This window comes from Bos grunniens, chromosome 12, assembly GCF_055505025.1.
Source record: "Bos grunniens cultivar Pamir isolate PY7600 chromosome 12, Bosgru_T2T1.0, whole genome shotgun sequence".
NCBI lineage: Eukaryota > Metazoa > Chordata > Mammalia > Artiodactyla > Bovidae > Bos > Bos grunniens.
Window position 1 is genome coordinate 18,216,041 of NC_141176.1, and position 16,464 is coordinate 18,232,504.

The 16,464-nt window shown below is 45.5% G+C and overlaps 1 protein-coding gene across 4 annotated transcripts in view; it reads right to left on the reverse strand.

Annotated features, from left to right (window-relative positions):
- Positions 1-16,464, reverse strand: part of MED4 (mediator complex subunit 4) — a 45,705-nt gene that overhangs the window by 14,031 nt on the left and 15,210 nt on the right. Inside the window, exon 1 of one of the 4 annotated variants that reach the window (XM_086329007.1) lies at positions 320-483. The exons of the other annotated variants lie outside the window; for them this stretch is intronic. Coding sequence (XP_086185133.1) covers positions 320-444 — 125 coding nt within the window. The 5' untranslated portion in view covers positions 445-483. Of the gene's footprint in view, positions 1-319; positions 484-16,464 lie in introns of those variants that run through there. 4 annotated transcript variants of the gene reach the window in all.

Here is a 16,464-nt window from a genome sequence, read left to right on the forward strand (position 1 = left end):
TCAGGGTCACTATCAGTATTAAGATGGACGTGAGTCTGAGCAAGCTCCAGGGGATGGTGAAGGACGGGGAAGCCCGGCCTGCTGCAGTCCATGGGGTTGCAAAGAGTCGAACACGACTGAGCGACTGAGCAACTACAAAGAGGGCTCTTGACCCCGAGTCCCTGAGGGTTGCAGACCCACTTCCACCGCGCTCGGGCACTGTCCCTCGGGGCGCGGCCCTCCCCTTCGAGCCCCGGGGAACCAGCCCAAGGCAGGCCGGTGGTCCCGACTCAGTCCTTCCGGCCCAGCCGCAGCAATGGCCTGGGGCCGACGGCCTCACCTCGACAAGACCTCCAGATCTTCCAGCGCTGACAGCAGCCGCTCTCGCGTGCTGTTACCGCCAGCCGCTCCTAAGCCGCCGCCCGGCCGCTCCTTCTCCTTCTCGCCGCTCGACGCCGCCGCCATGGTGCCCACGGGCAGGCGTGCGCGCAGCTGCGCACTGGCGACGAGAGGCGGGCTCGGCCGGCGGAAGGAAGGATCGCCGAGGCAGGGAGGAGCGGCGGGCCAGAGCGCCCCCTGCTCGCCTGGCGGTACGCTGAGGGCGCCAGCGCCCCCTGCTGGTCAGTGAGGGCTTCGCCTTCCACCCCCTGATTCAGTTCAGTTCAGTTCGGTTCAGTCGCTCAATCGTGTCCGACTCGTTGTGACCCCATGGACTGCAGCACGCCAGGCCTCCCTGTCCATCGCCAGCTCCCGGAGCTTGCTCAAACTCGTGTCCAGTGAGTCGGTGACGCCATCCAACCATCTCATCCTCTGTCGTCCCCTTCTCCCCCTGCCTTCAGTCTTTTCCAGCATCAGGGTCTTTTCCAATGAGTCAGTTCTTCGCATCAGGTGGCCAAAGTATTGGGGTTTCAGCTTCAGTTCCAGCCCCTGGAGGCAGAGCCAAACTGAGAACTGCGGGCCAACACGGTCAGAGTCTCCTAGCCTGTGCTTAGTCGCTCAGCCCTGTCCAACTCAGCGTCTCCTAAGCCTTAAGTTATTCAAGCAGGAATGGGAAGCTTCTGCTCAACGGATTTTCAGCATTTGAAGGACTTACTTAATGGCCTGCCTCTGTTTCAGTTTCTTCGTGAAATGTGCAGGCGGGGGCGGGGGGTGCGGGGGGGCGCTCCTCTTATTAACTTCTCTCCTAGTCTGCGTTTCCGTAACGCTATTCCCATTCTCCTGTTTGGGCTCTCAGGAAGGCTGTAAGAAGTTTAGGGCAGGAGCCAAAATCTATCATATTTTCTTCCTTTTTTTCTTGGTGGTAAAATACACTTAGCATAAAATGTACCATTTAACCTTGTTTAAGCGTACAGTTCAGTGACATCAAGTACCTTCATATTGTGCTACCATCACCACCATCCTTCTCTCAGTTCAATTCAGTTCTGTCCCTCAGCCCTGTCTGACTGCTTGCGACCCCATGGACCTTTGTTGTCAAAGTAATGTCTCTGCTTTTTAATATGCTGTCTAGCTTTGTCATAGCTTTTCTTCCAAGGAGTAAGCGTCTTTTAACTTCATGGCTGCAGTCACCATCTGCAGTGACTTAGGAGCCCAAGAAATAAAGTCTCTCACCGTTCCCATTTTTTCCCCATCTATTTGCCATGAAGTGATGGGACCAGATGCCATGATCTTCGTTTTCTGAATGTTGAGATTTAAGCCAGCCTTTTCACTCTCCTCTTTCACTTTCATCAAGAGGCTCTTTAGTTCCTCTTCACTTTCTGCCATAAGGGTGGTGTCATCTGCATATCTGAGGTTATTGATATTTCTCCTGGCAATCTTGATTCCAGCTTGTGCTTCTTCCAGCCCAGTGTTTCTCATGATGTACTCTGCATATAAGTTAAATAAACAGGGTGACAATAAACAGCCTTGAGGTACTCCTTTCCCAATTCAGAACCAGTCTGTTGTTCCATGTCCAGTTCTAACTGTTGCTTCCTGACCTGCAAACAGATTTCTCAAGAGGCAGGTCAGGTGGTCTGGTATTCCCACCTCTTGAACAATTTTCCACAATTTGTTGTGATTCACACAGTCAAAGGCTTTGGCGTAGTCAATAATGCAGAAATAGATGTTTTTCTGGAACGTTCTTGCTTTTCAATGATCCAGCGGATGTTGGCAATTTGATTTCTGGTCCTTCTGCCGTTTGTAAATCCAGCTTGAACATCTGAAAGTTCACAGTTCCCGTATTGCTGAAGCCTGGCTTGGAGAGTTTTGAGCATTACTTTGCTAGCTTGTGAGATGAGTGCAATTGTGTGGTAGTTTGAACATTTGGGGGCATTGCCTTTCTTTGGGATTGGAATGAAAGCTGACCTTTTCCAGTCCTATGGCCACTGCTGAGTTTTCCAAATTTGCAGGCATATTGAGTGCAGCACTTTCACAGCATCATCTTTCAGCATTTGAAATAGCTCAACTGGAATTCCATCACCTCCACTAGCTTTGTTCGTAGTGATGCTTCCTAAGGCCCATTTGACTTTGCATTCCAGGATGTCTGGCTCTAGGTGAGTGATCACACATCGTGATTATCTGGGTCATGAAGATCTTTTTTGTACAGTTCTTCTGTGTATTCTTGCTACTTCTTCTTCATATCTTCTGCTTCTGTTAGGTCCATACCATTTTTGTCCTTTACTAAGCCCATCTTTGCATCAAATATTCCCTTGGTATCTCTAATTTTCTTGAAGAGATCTCTAGTCTTTCCCATTCTCTTGTTTTCCTCTATTTCTTTGCACTGATCTCTGAGGAAGGCTTTCTTATCTCTCCTTGCTATTCTTTGGAACTCTGCATTCAGATGAGTGTATCTTTCCATTTCTGCTTTGCCTTTAGCTTCTCTTCTTAGCTATTTGTAAGCTATTTGTAATCCCATTTGTAAGCTATTTGTAATCCTTCTCTAGAGCTCTTTGTATCTTGCAAAACTAAAACTCCATATCTATTAAATAATAGTTTTCCATTCCTCCCTCCCTTCTTGTTTATCCATTCATCAGTCAGAGACACTTGGGTTGCTTCCACAATTTTATAGTCCATCTTTTTAATCATATATCTCCCAGCAAAATGTTTTGTTCACTGTTCAAGATGACCAGTGAACTGAACCAATGAACGTGGTATGTAAGTGCTGTGTGTGTTGTTAGTTGGTCAGTCGTGTCAGACTCTTTGCAGCCCCATGCTTTGTAGACTGCCAGGCTCCTCTGTCATGGGATTCTTCAGGCAATAATACTGGAGTGGGTAGCCATTCCCTTTTCCAGAGGATCTTTGTGACCCAGGGATCAAACCTGCATCTCATGTATTGCAGGCAGATTCTTTACTGACTGAGCAACCATATAATTGGTAGTTGTTGAAAATAGTTCGTTTGGGCTTTTCTTTTTTTTTTTTTGGTCTGTTCTGTGAGGCATGTGCAATCTTAATTCCCTGAACAGGGCTTGAACACACACCCCCTGGGCTGGAAGTGTGAAGTCTTAACCACTGGACCATGAGGGACACTCCTGAAAACAGTTTAAACAATTGATGTAGTTTAAATAATTTTAAAATTCAATAATTTAAAGAACAATTCCAAATCAACCAAAAATGTGATTTAACCCACTTTTCAGCAGGGAAAACAATGTAGTAGAAGACCTTCCTTACTAGGGAAACCCAAGGTTAGACAGCCCTAAGAGTGGGAGCTCTGCATCTGACCGAAGCTGCTGTCACAGAGAGTGAGCCGCAAAGCTGTCACTCCCAGACAACAGCTGGAAGGGAGCCAGGAGCACCTGTGGTCCTGTCCTCTGGCCTGACCTTTCTAGAGGTGTCAAACCTGATTCCTGCTGGAGGATTTCCTCAGGACTCATGCTAAATAAATTCATTCATTGCAACTGCTGAATAATAATAACCCAGAATGCCATTTTATTATCTTAAGATGAGCACAATTATATGCATAGATAAACCCGCACTGAAAGCCACAAATATCACCAGAATGTTGACTGGTAAACCTGGATCAGAACAAATGAAGATAAATACAGATTTAATTGATGCAGTCATTAGGACTGACACCATGGTGTAGGGATATCTGTGTTAAAGAGATTGGCGTGCTTGTGTTCACAGGTCAGAGTTGCCTTCTTCCCTACACAGGACAAGAGACTCATGGACACCTTTTATTGTCCTACCACCCCATACTTCTGCTGTGGGCTCACCTCTTCATTTAATACAGTCAGTTCTCAGGCAATGGACTTAATTAATTAAATTTAGGCTTTCTTAATTACAATTGCATTCTAAGCGTGCCTCCCAGTAGCTCTAGTCAATAATTTCTTATATTAAGTTTCCAAGGGGCTAAACTCCTTCAATTTATGTGGATTTTGTTTGTCTTGGGCCAAGATTCTGGTGGCGGGATTAGGTAGATCATATTAGTGTAGCTTCCACATGAAAATCCTGGGAGGATTCTAATTAGTTAAAAATGGCCAGTTATAAATCCTCCTTTACAGATAACCAGGGTCAACATGTGGACTGTCTGTGTGATGTGAGGGCTTCTCTGGTGGCTCAGTGGTAAAGAATCCGCCTGCAGTGTAGTAACTGCAGGAGACATGGGTTCGATCCTTGAGTTGGGAAGATCCTCTGGAGGAGGGCATGGCAACCCAATCCAGTATTCTTGTCCGGAGGATCCCATGGAGCTGGTGGGCTACAGTCCATAGAGTCATACAGAGTCAGACACGACTAAAGTGACTTAGCATGCACTCATGCACTTGTGTGTTGTAAACTCCGTACCTCCTCAGATTTGCACAAATTCACATGTGCACTGAATATTCTCTATAGACTAATAAGCAATGGTACTTCCTACTGATACACTCTTTTGCAAACTGTAAAGATTCAAGTATGGTAAACAAACTATGAGCTATTTTATAATATATTTTAGAGTTGGCCACTGAGCAACATGGTGGGTAGGGGTGCCAACTGGAGTACTGCTGCCTTTGCCTTGAAAACAAAGAAACTGATAAGTGACTCACCCAAGGCAGAATTGAACAGAAAGTGAAAGTGAAGCCCCTCAGTCGTGTCCGCCTCTTTTCCCCGTGGACTGTAGCCCGCCAGGCTCCTCTGTCCATGGGATTCTCCACGCAAGAATACTGGAATGGGTTGCCATTGCCTTCTCACCCAAGGCAGAATTGAACAGAATTGGGACTCAAATCCTAGTTTTTTTTTGTTCCATATGTTGTGACCAATAATCAGACACAAGCTTTTCCCCACACTCGTTTAACTTAAAGATCTGTAAAAGGAAAATGCAGTTTCTATATTTATTGAAAAAATTCCACATGTAAGGGGACCCCTGCAGTTCAAATCTGTGTTCTTTAAGGGTCAATTGTAACTAAATATGAATGTTTTATATATTTACACTGTTCTTATGATAACTGTTCATGGGGTAGATAGCATATTGGAAAGCAGAGACATTACTTTGCCAACAAAGGTCCGTCTAGTCAAGGCTATGGTTTTTCCAGTGGTCATGTATGGATGTGAGAGTTGGACTGTGAAGAAAGCTGAGTGCTGAAGAATTGATGCTTTTGAACTGTGGTGTTGGAGAAGACTCTTGAGAGTCCCTTGGACTGCAAGGAGATCCAACCAGTCCATTTTCAAGGAGATCAGTCCTGGGTGTTCACTGGAAGGACTGATACTGAAGCTGAAACTCCAATACTTTGGCCACCTCATGTGAAGAGTTGACTCATTGGAAAAGACCCTGATGCTGGGAGGAATTGGGGGCAGGAGGAGAAGGGGACAACAGAGGATGAGATGTCTGGATGGCATCACCGACTCGATGGACATGAGTTTGAGTAGACTCCGGGAATTAGTGATGGACAGGGAGGCCTGGCGTGCTTCGATTCATGGGGTCACAAAGAATCAGACACGACTGAGCGACTGGACGGGACTGAACTGAGCTATGATAACTGAATTCATGGTAACTTTGAGTGTAAAGTATTTTCTCAATCTATTGATTCCAGAAGTATAAATACTACAGTGCTGTATTTTAAATGGATAGTCAACAAAGTTCTACTCTATAGCATAGGGAACTCTCCTCGATATTATGTGGCAGCCTGGATGGGAGGGGAGTTTGGGGTAGAATGGATTCATGTATTTGTATGACTGAGTCCCTTTGCCTTTAAAGGTAGGGCCTTTAATGAGGTACTTAAGTTAAAATGAAACTGTTAGGGTGAGCTCTAATCCCATCTGACTGGTGTTCTTATACGGAGAGGACGTGAGGACACGCTGAGACTAGGGATGTGCAAGCGCAGAGCAAAGATGGTGTTGAGGATGCTGCCGTCTCACACCTGGAAGGCACCTTTGGAGGAAGGTAGCCATCTGCGAGCCAAGAAGAGGCTGCCTAAAAAACTAACCTGCTGCCACATTGGTCTTGGACTTCCAGTGTGTGTGTGTGTGTGTGTGTGTGTGTGTGTGCGCGCGTGCGCGTGCACGCACGGGCGCACACACACTCAGTCATGTCCAACTCTTTTCAACTTCATGGACTGTAACCCACCAAGCTCCTCTGTCCATGGGATTTCCCAGGCAAGAATACTGGAATGGGTTGCCATTTCCTCCTCCAGGGACTTTTCCTGACCCAGGGATCAAACTGACATCTCCTGTATCTCCTGCATGGGCAGGTGGATTCTTTACTAGCTGAGCCACTGGAGAAGTCCCTTGGACTTCCAGTTTCCGTAACAGTGAAAAAATTTTCTATTCTTTAAGCAACCCAGTCTGTGGTAACTTCCATCCTCTACTCATCCTTCTTAGCGTACTTTTCCTGTCAAGAAAATCTTCTCTTGAGTGCACTTCCCTCACCAGCAACTGCTTGGCTTCTTTGCTCCTCTGAGCACAAAGAGATCAGGTTATTTTGTTACCAAGTTTAGTCCTTCCTCATGTCAATTTCAGTTCGTTTTTCAGCCCTAATTCCCCACCTAAACTCAGTTTGTAAAGGTCATCAAAGACCTCTGTGCTGCTGAATGTAAAGGTCAGTGCTCGCTGTGCTTGATCTCTCAGCCGCCTGGACACAGTCCATCACCCGCTTCTACTTGATACTTTCTTCACTTGATTTCTAAGATGCCAGACTCTCTTCATTTTTCTATTTCCTCACTGATCTCTCTTCTGCATCTCTCTGGCTGCTTCCTCCTGGTTCCTCCTGACCTCTATGAAAGTGAAAGAACGTGTCAGTCGCTCAGTTGTGTCCGACTCTTTGCGACCCCATGGACTGTAGCCCTCTGAGCTCCTCTGTCCATGGGATTCTCCAGGCAAGAATACCGGAGTAGGTTGCCATGCCCTCCTCCAGGAGATCTTCCCAACCCAGGGATGGAACCTGAGTCTCTTGCATTGGCAGGCAGGTTCTTTACCACCTGAGTCACTAGGGAGGCCCAACTGGCCTCTGTACAGAAGAGCATTTTAGGGCCACTTCTAGGTTCTCATCTCCATCTGGCTCACTTCAGATCACGTCATTCAGTCCAGTGGCTTTAAATGCTGCCTGTAAACTGACTCCCTAATTTTTATTTCCTGCCCAGATCTGTCCTCTACGCTCAGACTTGCAAATGCAGCTCCTCCTGGATACTTGAGAGTCCTCCACTTGGGTGTCTAAAAAGACATAAGCAAGCTGGGATTCCTCATCTACACCCCCACCCACCCAGCAACACTGCCTGCAGCTTCCCTCAACTCAGTTCAGTTCAGTTCAGTTACTCACTCGTGTCTGACTCTTTGCGACCCCAAGGACTGCAGCATGCCAGGCCTCCCTGTCCATCACCGACTCCTGGAGCTTACTCAAACTCATGTCCATTGAGTTGGTGATGCCATCCAACCATCTCATCCTCTGTAATCCCCTTCTCCTCTTGCCTTCAATCTTTCCCAGCATTAGGGTCTTTTCAAATGAGTCAGCTCTCCGCATCAGGTGGCCAAAGTATTGGAGTTTCAGCATCAGTCCTTCCAATGAATACTCCAATGAATAATCAGTCCTGAGTATTCCTTTAGGATGGACTGGTTGGACCTCCTTGCAATCCAAGGGACTCTCAAAAGTCTTCTCCAACATCACAGTTCAAAAGCATCAATTCTTCGGTGCTCAGCTTTGTTTATAGTCCAACTCTCACATCCATACATGACCACTGGAACCATAGATAGCTTTGATTAGATGGACCTTTGTTGGCAAAGTAAGGTCTCTGCTTTTTAATATGCTATCTAGGTTGGTCATAACTTTCCTTCCAAGGACTAAGCATCTTTTAATTTCATGCCTGCAGTCACCATTTGCAGTGATTTTGGAGCCCCCCAAAATAAAATCTGCCACTGTTTCCATTGTTCCCCTATCTATTTGCTATGAAGTGATGGGACTGGATGCCATGATCTCAGTTTTCTGAAAGTTGAGCTTTAAGCCAACTTTTCACTCTCCTCTTTCATTTTCATCAAGAGGCTCTTTAGTTCCTCTTCACTTTCTGCCATAAGGGTGGTGTCATCTGCTTATCTGAGATTATTGATATTTCTCCCAGCAATCTTGATTTCAGCTTGCAATTCATATGGCCCAGCATTTCTCATGATGTACTCTGCATATAAGATAAATAAGCAGGGTGACAATATACAGCCTTGACGTACTCCTTTCCCAGTTCGGAACCAGTCTGTTGTTCCATGTCCAGTTCTAACTGTTGCTTCTTGACCTGCAGACAGATTTCTCAAGAGGCAGGTCAGGTGGTCTGGTATTGCCACCTCTTGAACAATTTTCCACAGTTTGTTGTGATTCACACAGTCAAAGGCTTTGGCATAGTCAATAAAGCAGAAATAGATGTTTTTCTGGAACTCTCTTGCTTTTTCCATGATCCAGCAGATGTTGGCGATTTGATCTCTGGTTCCTCTGCCTTTTCTAAATCCAGCTTGAACATCTGAAAGTTCACAGTTCACGTATTGCTGAAGCCTGGCTTGGAGAATTTTGAGAGTTACTTTGCTAGCATGTGTGGAGGTAATGAAGATAATGGCAACCTCCTTCCAAACGTCCTGCTCACGCACTGCCGCACTCAGTGCTCCTGACCCCGCAGCAGTCTACCATCCACCCACGCCCCACCGGAGACACCTGCACACTCACACGCAAGTCTAGGTCAGTCTTGTGTGGGGCGATGCCAAAGAATCACAAAGAAAGGCAATGCCAAAGAATGCTCAAATTACTGCACAATTGCACTCATCTCACATGCTAGCTCAAAATTCTCCAAGCCAGGCTTCAGCAGTACGTGAACTGTGAACTTCCAGATGTTCAAGCTGGATTTAGAAAAGGCAGAAGAACCAGAAATCAAATTGCCAACAGCTGTTGGATCATCAAAAAAGCAAGAGAGTTCCAGAAAAACATCTACTTCTGCTTTATTGACTACACCAAAGCCTTTGACTGTGTGAATCACAACAAACTGTGGAAAATTGTTCAAGAGATGGGAATACCAGACCACCTGACCTGCCTTCTGAGAAATCTGTATGCAGGTCAGGAAGCAACAGTTAGAACTGGACATGGAACAACAGACTGGTTCCAAATCGGGAAAGGAGTATGTCAAGGCTGTATACTGTCACCCTGCTTGTTTAACTTACATGCAGAAAACATCATGAGAAATGCTGGGCTGGAAGAAGCACAAGCTGGAATCAAGATTGACAGATCAGATCAGATCAGTCGCTCAGTCGTGTCCGACTCTTTGCGACCCCATGAATCACAGCACACCAGGCCTCCCTGTCCATCACCAACTCCCGGAGTTCACTCAGACTCATGTCCATCGAGTCAGTGATGCCATCCAGCCATCTCATCCTCTGTCGTCCCCTTCTCCTCCTGCCCCCAATCCCTCCCAGCATCAGAGTCTTTTCCAATGAGTCAACTCTTCGCATGAGGTGGCCAAAGTACTGGAGTTTCAGCTTTAGCATCATTCCTTCCAAAGAAATCCCAGGGCTGATCTCCTTCAGAATGGACTGGTTGGATCTCCTTGCAGTCCAAGGGACTCTCAAGAGTCTTATCCAACACCACAGTTCAAAGGCATCAATTCTTCGGCCCTCAGCCTTCTTCACGGTCCAACTCTCACATCCATACATGACCACAGGAAAAACCATAGCCTTGACTAGACGAACCTTTGTTGGCAAAGTAATGTCTCTGCTTTTGAATATGCTATCTAAGATTGACAGGAGAAATATCAATAACCTCAGATATGCAGATGACACCACCCTTATGGCAGAAAGTAAAGAGGAACTGAAGAGCCTTTTGATGAAAGTGAAAGAGGAGAGTGAAAAACCTGGCTTAAAACTCAACATTCAGAAAACGAAGATCATGGCATCTGGTCCCATCACTTCATGGCAAATAGATAGGGAAACAGTGGAAACTTTATTTTTTGAAGCTCCAAAATTACTGTAGATGGTGACTGCAGCTATGAAATTAAAAGACGCCTTGCTCCTTGGAAGAAAATCTATGACTAACCTAAACAGCATAGTAAAAAGCAGAGATATCACTTTGCCCCAAAGGTCCATCTAGTCAAAGCTATGGTTTTTCCAGTGGTCATGTATGGATGTGAGAGTTGGACTATAAACAAAGCTGAGCACGGAAGAATTGATGCTTTTGAACTGTGGTGTTGGAGAAGACTCTCGAGAGTCCCTTGGACTGAAAGGAGATCCAACCAGTCAATCCTAAAGGAAATCAGTCCTGAATATTCATTGAAAGGACTGATGCTGAAGGTGAAACTCCAATACTTTGGCTACGTGATGCGAAGAACTGACTCATTGGAAAAGACCCTGGGAAAGATGCTGGGAAAGACTGAAGGTGGGAGGAGAAGGGGAAGACAGAGGATGAGATAGGATGGTATCACCAACTCGATTGACATGAGTTTGAGTAAGCTCCGGGAGTTGGTGATGGACAGGGAAGCCTGGCATGCTGCAGTCCTTAGGGTTGCAAAGAGTTGGACACGACTGAGTGACTGAACTGAACTGATAGTTGAGTTACAATGTTGTGTTAGCAACTTCAATTTTATTTATTAAAAAAAAGTCATGCATTTATTTATTTACTTTTTGGCAGCGCTGGGTCTTCTTGCCGCGTGGGTTTTTCTCTAGTTGCGGCAGGCAGGGGCTCCTCTCTAGTTGTGGTTCACAGCCTTCGCGTTGCAGTGGCTTCTCTTTTTGCAGAGCATGGGCTCTAGGGCACGGGCTTCAGTAGTTGTTGCTCCTGAACTCTGGAGTGCAGGCTTAGTCCTTGTGGTGCACAGGCTTAGTTGCTCCACACAGGTGGGATCTTCTGGAACCAGGGATCAAACCCATGTCTTCTGCATTGGCACGGGGATTCTCTACCACTAAGCCACCAGGGAAGCCCCTAGCAGGTGGATTCTTATCCACTGCACCACCAGGAAAGTCCAGCAACTTCAATTTTTAAACCAATTACAAAGCCTCAGAATGTGCCATTTTACTGCTTTTAATAAGCTGAGTTCTCTCTACTCAATCCAACTGGTGTTGCTCTACATCAGGAGAAGTTTTACAAGCTGAACAAGGCCCCTTATCTTCCTCATCCTGGTTACAATGGGAAGCTTTCATCAGAAGAACCTTATCCTCCTCTTTCCAAAACACAACATGGCAAAAAACTCCCACTGTCCAAAATTGCTCAGTGTTAATTAAAGTCATTAGCCCAGTGGAAAGTAAAGCAATTTATCTTTTAACTCCCTACATTCTTGGGCCTTGAGAATAAAAAGGAGTTTAGGTTAAACATCTGATTCTCTTTAAATATTCATGGTGTGGTTTCAATGGAAAGGTTTTCTAGAATTAACAAAACTTCTAATAATAGTCTCATCTCCTGCTAGAAATTCTCCAGGCATCACTGAAAATTTATCACTTCTCAGTAACTCCAGAGAAGGTGGGCATCATCATTGGCCTGGTTTGATAGTTTCATTTATTCTCTCAACAGATATTTATTGAGCTCTTTATGTGCCAGGGATCTCACTGAATGCTGGGCCTGCAGTGGTCAGGGAAGGCTTCCTGGAAGAGATGCACTCAGAAGCTCCTAAGAAGGTAGAAATTGGCTGGGCTAAGTGTTGGACATGGGGTGGGAAGGTAGGCAGGGATAGAAGAAAGAAGAACTAGAGTAAGGAATCAAGTCAGAAAGAGAATGGTTCAGATATCTCACCATTCTGGATTCAAACATATAGTGAATTAAATGGAGAATTCAGTCCATTTATATGGAGGATTAAATAGTGAATTCACTACACATTTGAATCTCTTTGAACCTCCAAAGAGATATGTCCATGTCCGAATCTGTGAATGTGACCGTATTTGGAGATGTGTGATGTTCCAGTTAGCCCATAGCCTTGATGTCTTCAAGAATTTTCTGGGACACAGCAGCCATCAATTAATAAATCAGTGCTGTTGGGGTGTGAACTATTAACCATACAAATCCACCTACTCTACCATCACCCTGTCCATATTTCTTTGTTTTGTACTCAAGGAATTCATGATAGACTCTGCCAAATTCAAGAACTTCACTTATGATAATTTTTATTTTTTCTCCATTTAACATTCCTAAACAACAATAACAGCAACAAAACGAGGTTTGAGGAAAGGGAACATACTTTTGTATTATATCCATTTTTGACAGAATATGTTTAAATTTGTCCTTAAATTTAAGGACATGTATTTTTAATTTCATAAAACCAGTACCTACCACAGAGCAAATGTTCAGTATTTTTACTGAAGCTTTTTGACTTATCTAGCAGCTGAATGTGAAGGTCAGTATTACATTCATTTTAACTTTTGTTTTCTCCCAGATAAAAATATTTGTTTTGGCTATACTGAGGGAGCTTTCCCAGAAAAAGTCTCCTTTTTGGCTGTTAGTAAGTTAGCTCACTTCCTGTCTCTAACTGTGGAGACAATTCAGAGAAGATTAACTATAATCTCCAGGCTGCCAGTTTGTTTTTCATTTCCTCGCGTTTCAAATCCTGTTCATTTTTGTGTATCAGGTTTTCACATGATAGGCAGATTCTCAATCAATGTTTACTAATTTAATTGAGGAAAACACCTCGTGAGCTAAACACTATAGTTCAATTGGCAAAATTGGCTTCAGATTGCTTTCATCCATCGTCGCTCTGAATGTTTCACAATCCGGAATGAACCACAGGACCATGTATGCAAATGAGTCTGTGTAACACCTCCCCGGAAAAGCAAAGAGATAAGCACTCCAGTGCGAGGAGATGAAGCATTGATGAAGAATGGAAGCCCCCTCAAAACCACCAAATTTCTAGGCCATTTAGCCGTCTCGATACAATAACATCGTCATCATTTCCCATTGTTCTGGTAACTTTCAAATACATCTGCATTCGTGTCATCTGCTTCTGACACTGGCCAGATTTTTACCCTTAAAGCCATACAGATGAGTTTGCTGCTAACTGAGTGAAAAGCACGAGGTCGAAGGCGGTTTCTTGGCCCTGGTCAGGGAGAACAGTGGCCCCTTTGTGTTTCCAGACTCTCTGGGGCTTGGCCCCTGCCTCTTCTTGGATAACTCGTTGCTCTTGGACATTCTGGGCTTCGGCCAGCTCTGGTCGAAACCCTCCCCGTGAGTCATTCCCCTGGGGCCGCCCGGCCAGCAGTGAACACACTGACTCGCTGTCCTCCAGGGCTGGGCTTCCAGAATGTGCCCTGCCCATTTTGTGAACCTAACACCTGATGTAAAATTTCTAATTACAGACCCCAAATTCTCTCTCTTAGGAGATCTGAAACTGCAAGCCGCTCTTCATTAAGAACTTGTTTTTCACTGGAAAGCCCGTTCCAAACGTTGGCCACAGTTCACTCCATTTGATCCACGCTTTTTATCTCTTCTCAACCAGACAAATGCATAATAAAGCTTCATTTGCTGCATGATCAGGCAATCCATTTTCAAGACTGGATGTACACAAGGCCCCTGCCGGGCCAGTGGGCTGTACAAAGTGCCCCCAAGGTATTTCTCCGGTTTTGCCTCGGGGTATGGCAGAACAGCCATGACGTTCCTCAACAAAGGCTTTACAGTTTCAAAGGGAGCTTAGATCCCTTGATTTTAGTAGTGTCAGTGGTTCTTTTCTGAGTCTTCAGACATCCAGCCTGCTGTGTGTTTAGCGCTGGATTTTGATGTGAAGTGGTGGAATTATGAAACACAAATATCACTTGGCAAGGGACCCTTCTAACAGATTTTTGCATATTTCAATCTCTTCGCAACCCATGCCTTTTGGATTACTTGCAGCCTAGCGTATTGGTCAGTAAACTTTACATCCCTAGCGTGAGTGAAGGGCCCATCCCCAGTCTTGCACCAAGGACAGTGAAGTGGGGAGAAGTCCAGGGATATAAAGCTCCAATCAGTCCTCTTTCTTATTCCAAGTCACACTTGATGTACATGCATTTTCTATTTGGCACGCACCCCAGGGGCCCAGGCAGGCTCAAATATTAGGCCCCAAATATTAGGGGAAAGAAAGGCTGCTGAGGTCTGGCACTGCCCTGAATTGCCAGAGAAAAGGTCAAGTCAGAAATGGGGATGGGGGCAGGATGAGGGAGCCAGGGGACAGCAGATGATGCAGGGGCCTCAGTAGGGATAGTCAGCATATATTTGACTAGACTGTCCCCTTTTTGCATTTCTCTCAGGAAACTGTATTGCAGTAAAAAATCTGAAGAGGGTCCAAATAGAAGAAATCTTGTGCCAACTTTGGGCGCAAGTCTTCCTGTTCATTCATTCATTCAGCAACTTATTGAGCAGCCATGATCCTAAATACTGTTCTAGATTCTGATGACGTAGTAGAGGGTGATCCAGATGAATTCTCTGCCCTCCTAGAGCTTGCCTTCTAATGGGGAAGGCAGAGAATTAATCAGCAAATATATCTGATAATTTTGTTGTTGTTGTTTCTGTTTAGTCACTAAGTCGTGTTCGACTCTTTGCAACCCCGTGGACTACAGCCCGCCAGACTCCTCTGTCCATGAGATTTCCCAGGCAAGAATACAGATGTGGACTGCCATTTCCTCCCTCATGGGTCTTCCCGACCCAGGTATTGAACCACCCGAATCTCCTGCATCTCCTGCATTAGCAGGCAGATTCTTTACCACTCAGATTTTAATTTTAGTTTATGATAAATGTTTTGAAGGGGTGGGTGACATGTTATACAGGGTGACCGAGGAGGGCGTCACTGAGGAGGGTGAGTTTTAGCTAAGAACCAAAAGATGAAAAGGAACTTCTCACTGTTTGATGATCTAGGGATCATTCTGTTCATTCCAAGCAGAATGAACAGCAAATGCAAAGGCCCTGAGACAGGGAATACCTGGGAGTGTTTGAGGAAGCCTGCAGGCTGGAGCACAGTGAGTGAGGCAGAGCATGTGGGATGAGGTGTCAGACAGAGGCCCCATCCTGGGAAACCTTGTAGGTCACAGCAAGGAGTTGGTATTCTAATTTTGTTACAATGGGAGTGGAGAGGGTGATCAGTAGGTGGCTTTGGGTTGAACTTCATGGGGTACCTACAATCTGGTAAAGTCATGTAATATTCAGGGTCATTAAAAAGAGATCAGATTTTGGGTGTTTGCGATTGTTGTTTAGCCACTAAGTCATGTCCAACTTTTTTGGGGACCCCATGGACTGTAGCCCACCTGGCTCCTCTGTCCATGGTATTTTCCAGGCAAGAATACTGGACTGGGTTGCCATTCCCTTCTCCAGGGGATCTTCCCAACCCAAGGATTGAACCTGGGTCTCCTCCATTGCAGGCAGATTCTTTACTGCTGAGCCACCAGGGTGCTGAATATTTCAACCATGTTGTCTATCAGGACTATAGTCCCTACCAAGGGCAACTTTTCTTCTCACCAACCTACTTTCAGTTCAGTTCAGTCGCTCAGTCGTGTCCGACTCTTTGCGACCCCATGAATCGCAGCACGCCAGGCCTCCCTGTCCATCACCAACTCCCAGAGTTTACTCAGACTCATATCCATTGAGTCAGTGATGCCATCCAGCCATCTCATCCTCTATCATCCCCTTCTCCTCCTGCCCCCAATCCCTCCCAGCATCAGAGTCTTTTCCAATGAGTCAACTCTTCGCATGAGGTGGCCAAAGTACTGGAGTTTCAGCTTTAGTATCATTCCTTCCAAAGAAATCCCAGGGCTGATCTCCTTCAGAATGGACTGGTTGGATGTCCTTGCAGTCCAAGGGACTCTCAAGAGTCTTCTCCAACACCACAGTTCAAAAGCATCAATTCTTCAGCGCTCAGCCTTCTTCACAGTCCAACTCTCACATCCATACATGACCACAGGAAAAACCATAGCCTTGACTAGACAGACCTTTGTTGGCAAAGTAATGTCTCTGCTTTTGAATATGCTATCTAGGTTGGTCATAACTTTCCTTCCAAGGAGTAAGCGTCTTTTAATTTCATGGCTGCAGTCACCATATGCAATGATTTTGGAGCCCAAAAAAATAAAGTCTGACACTGTTTCCACTGTTTCCCCATCTATTTCCCATGAAGTGATGGGACCAGATGCCATGATCTTCGTTTTCTG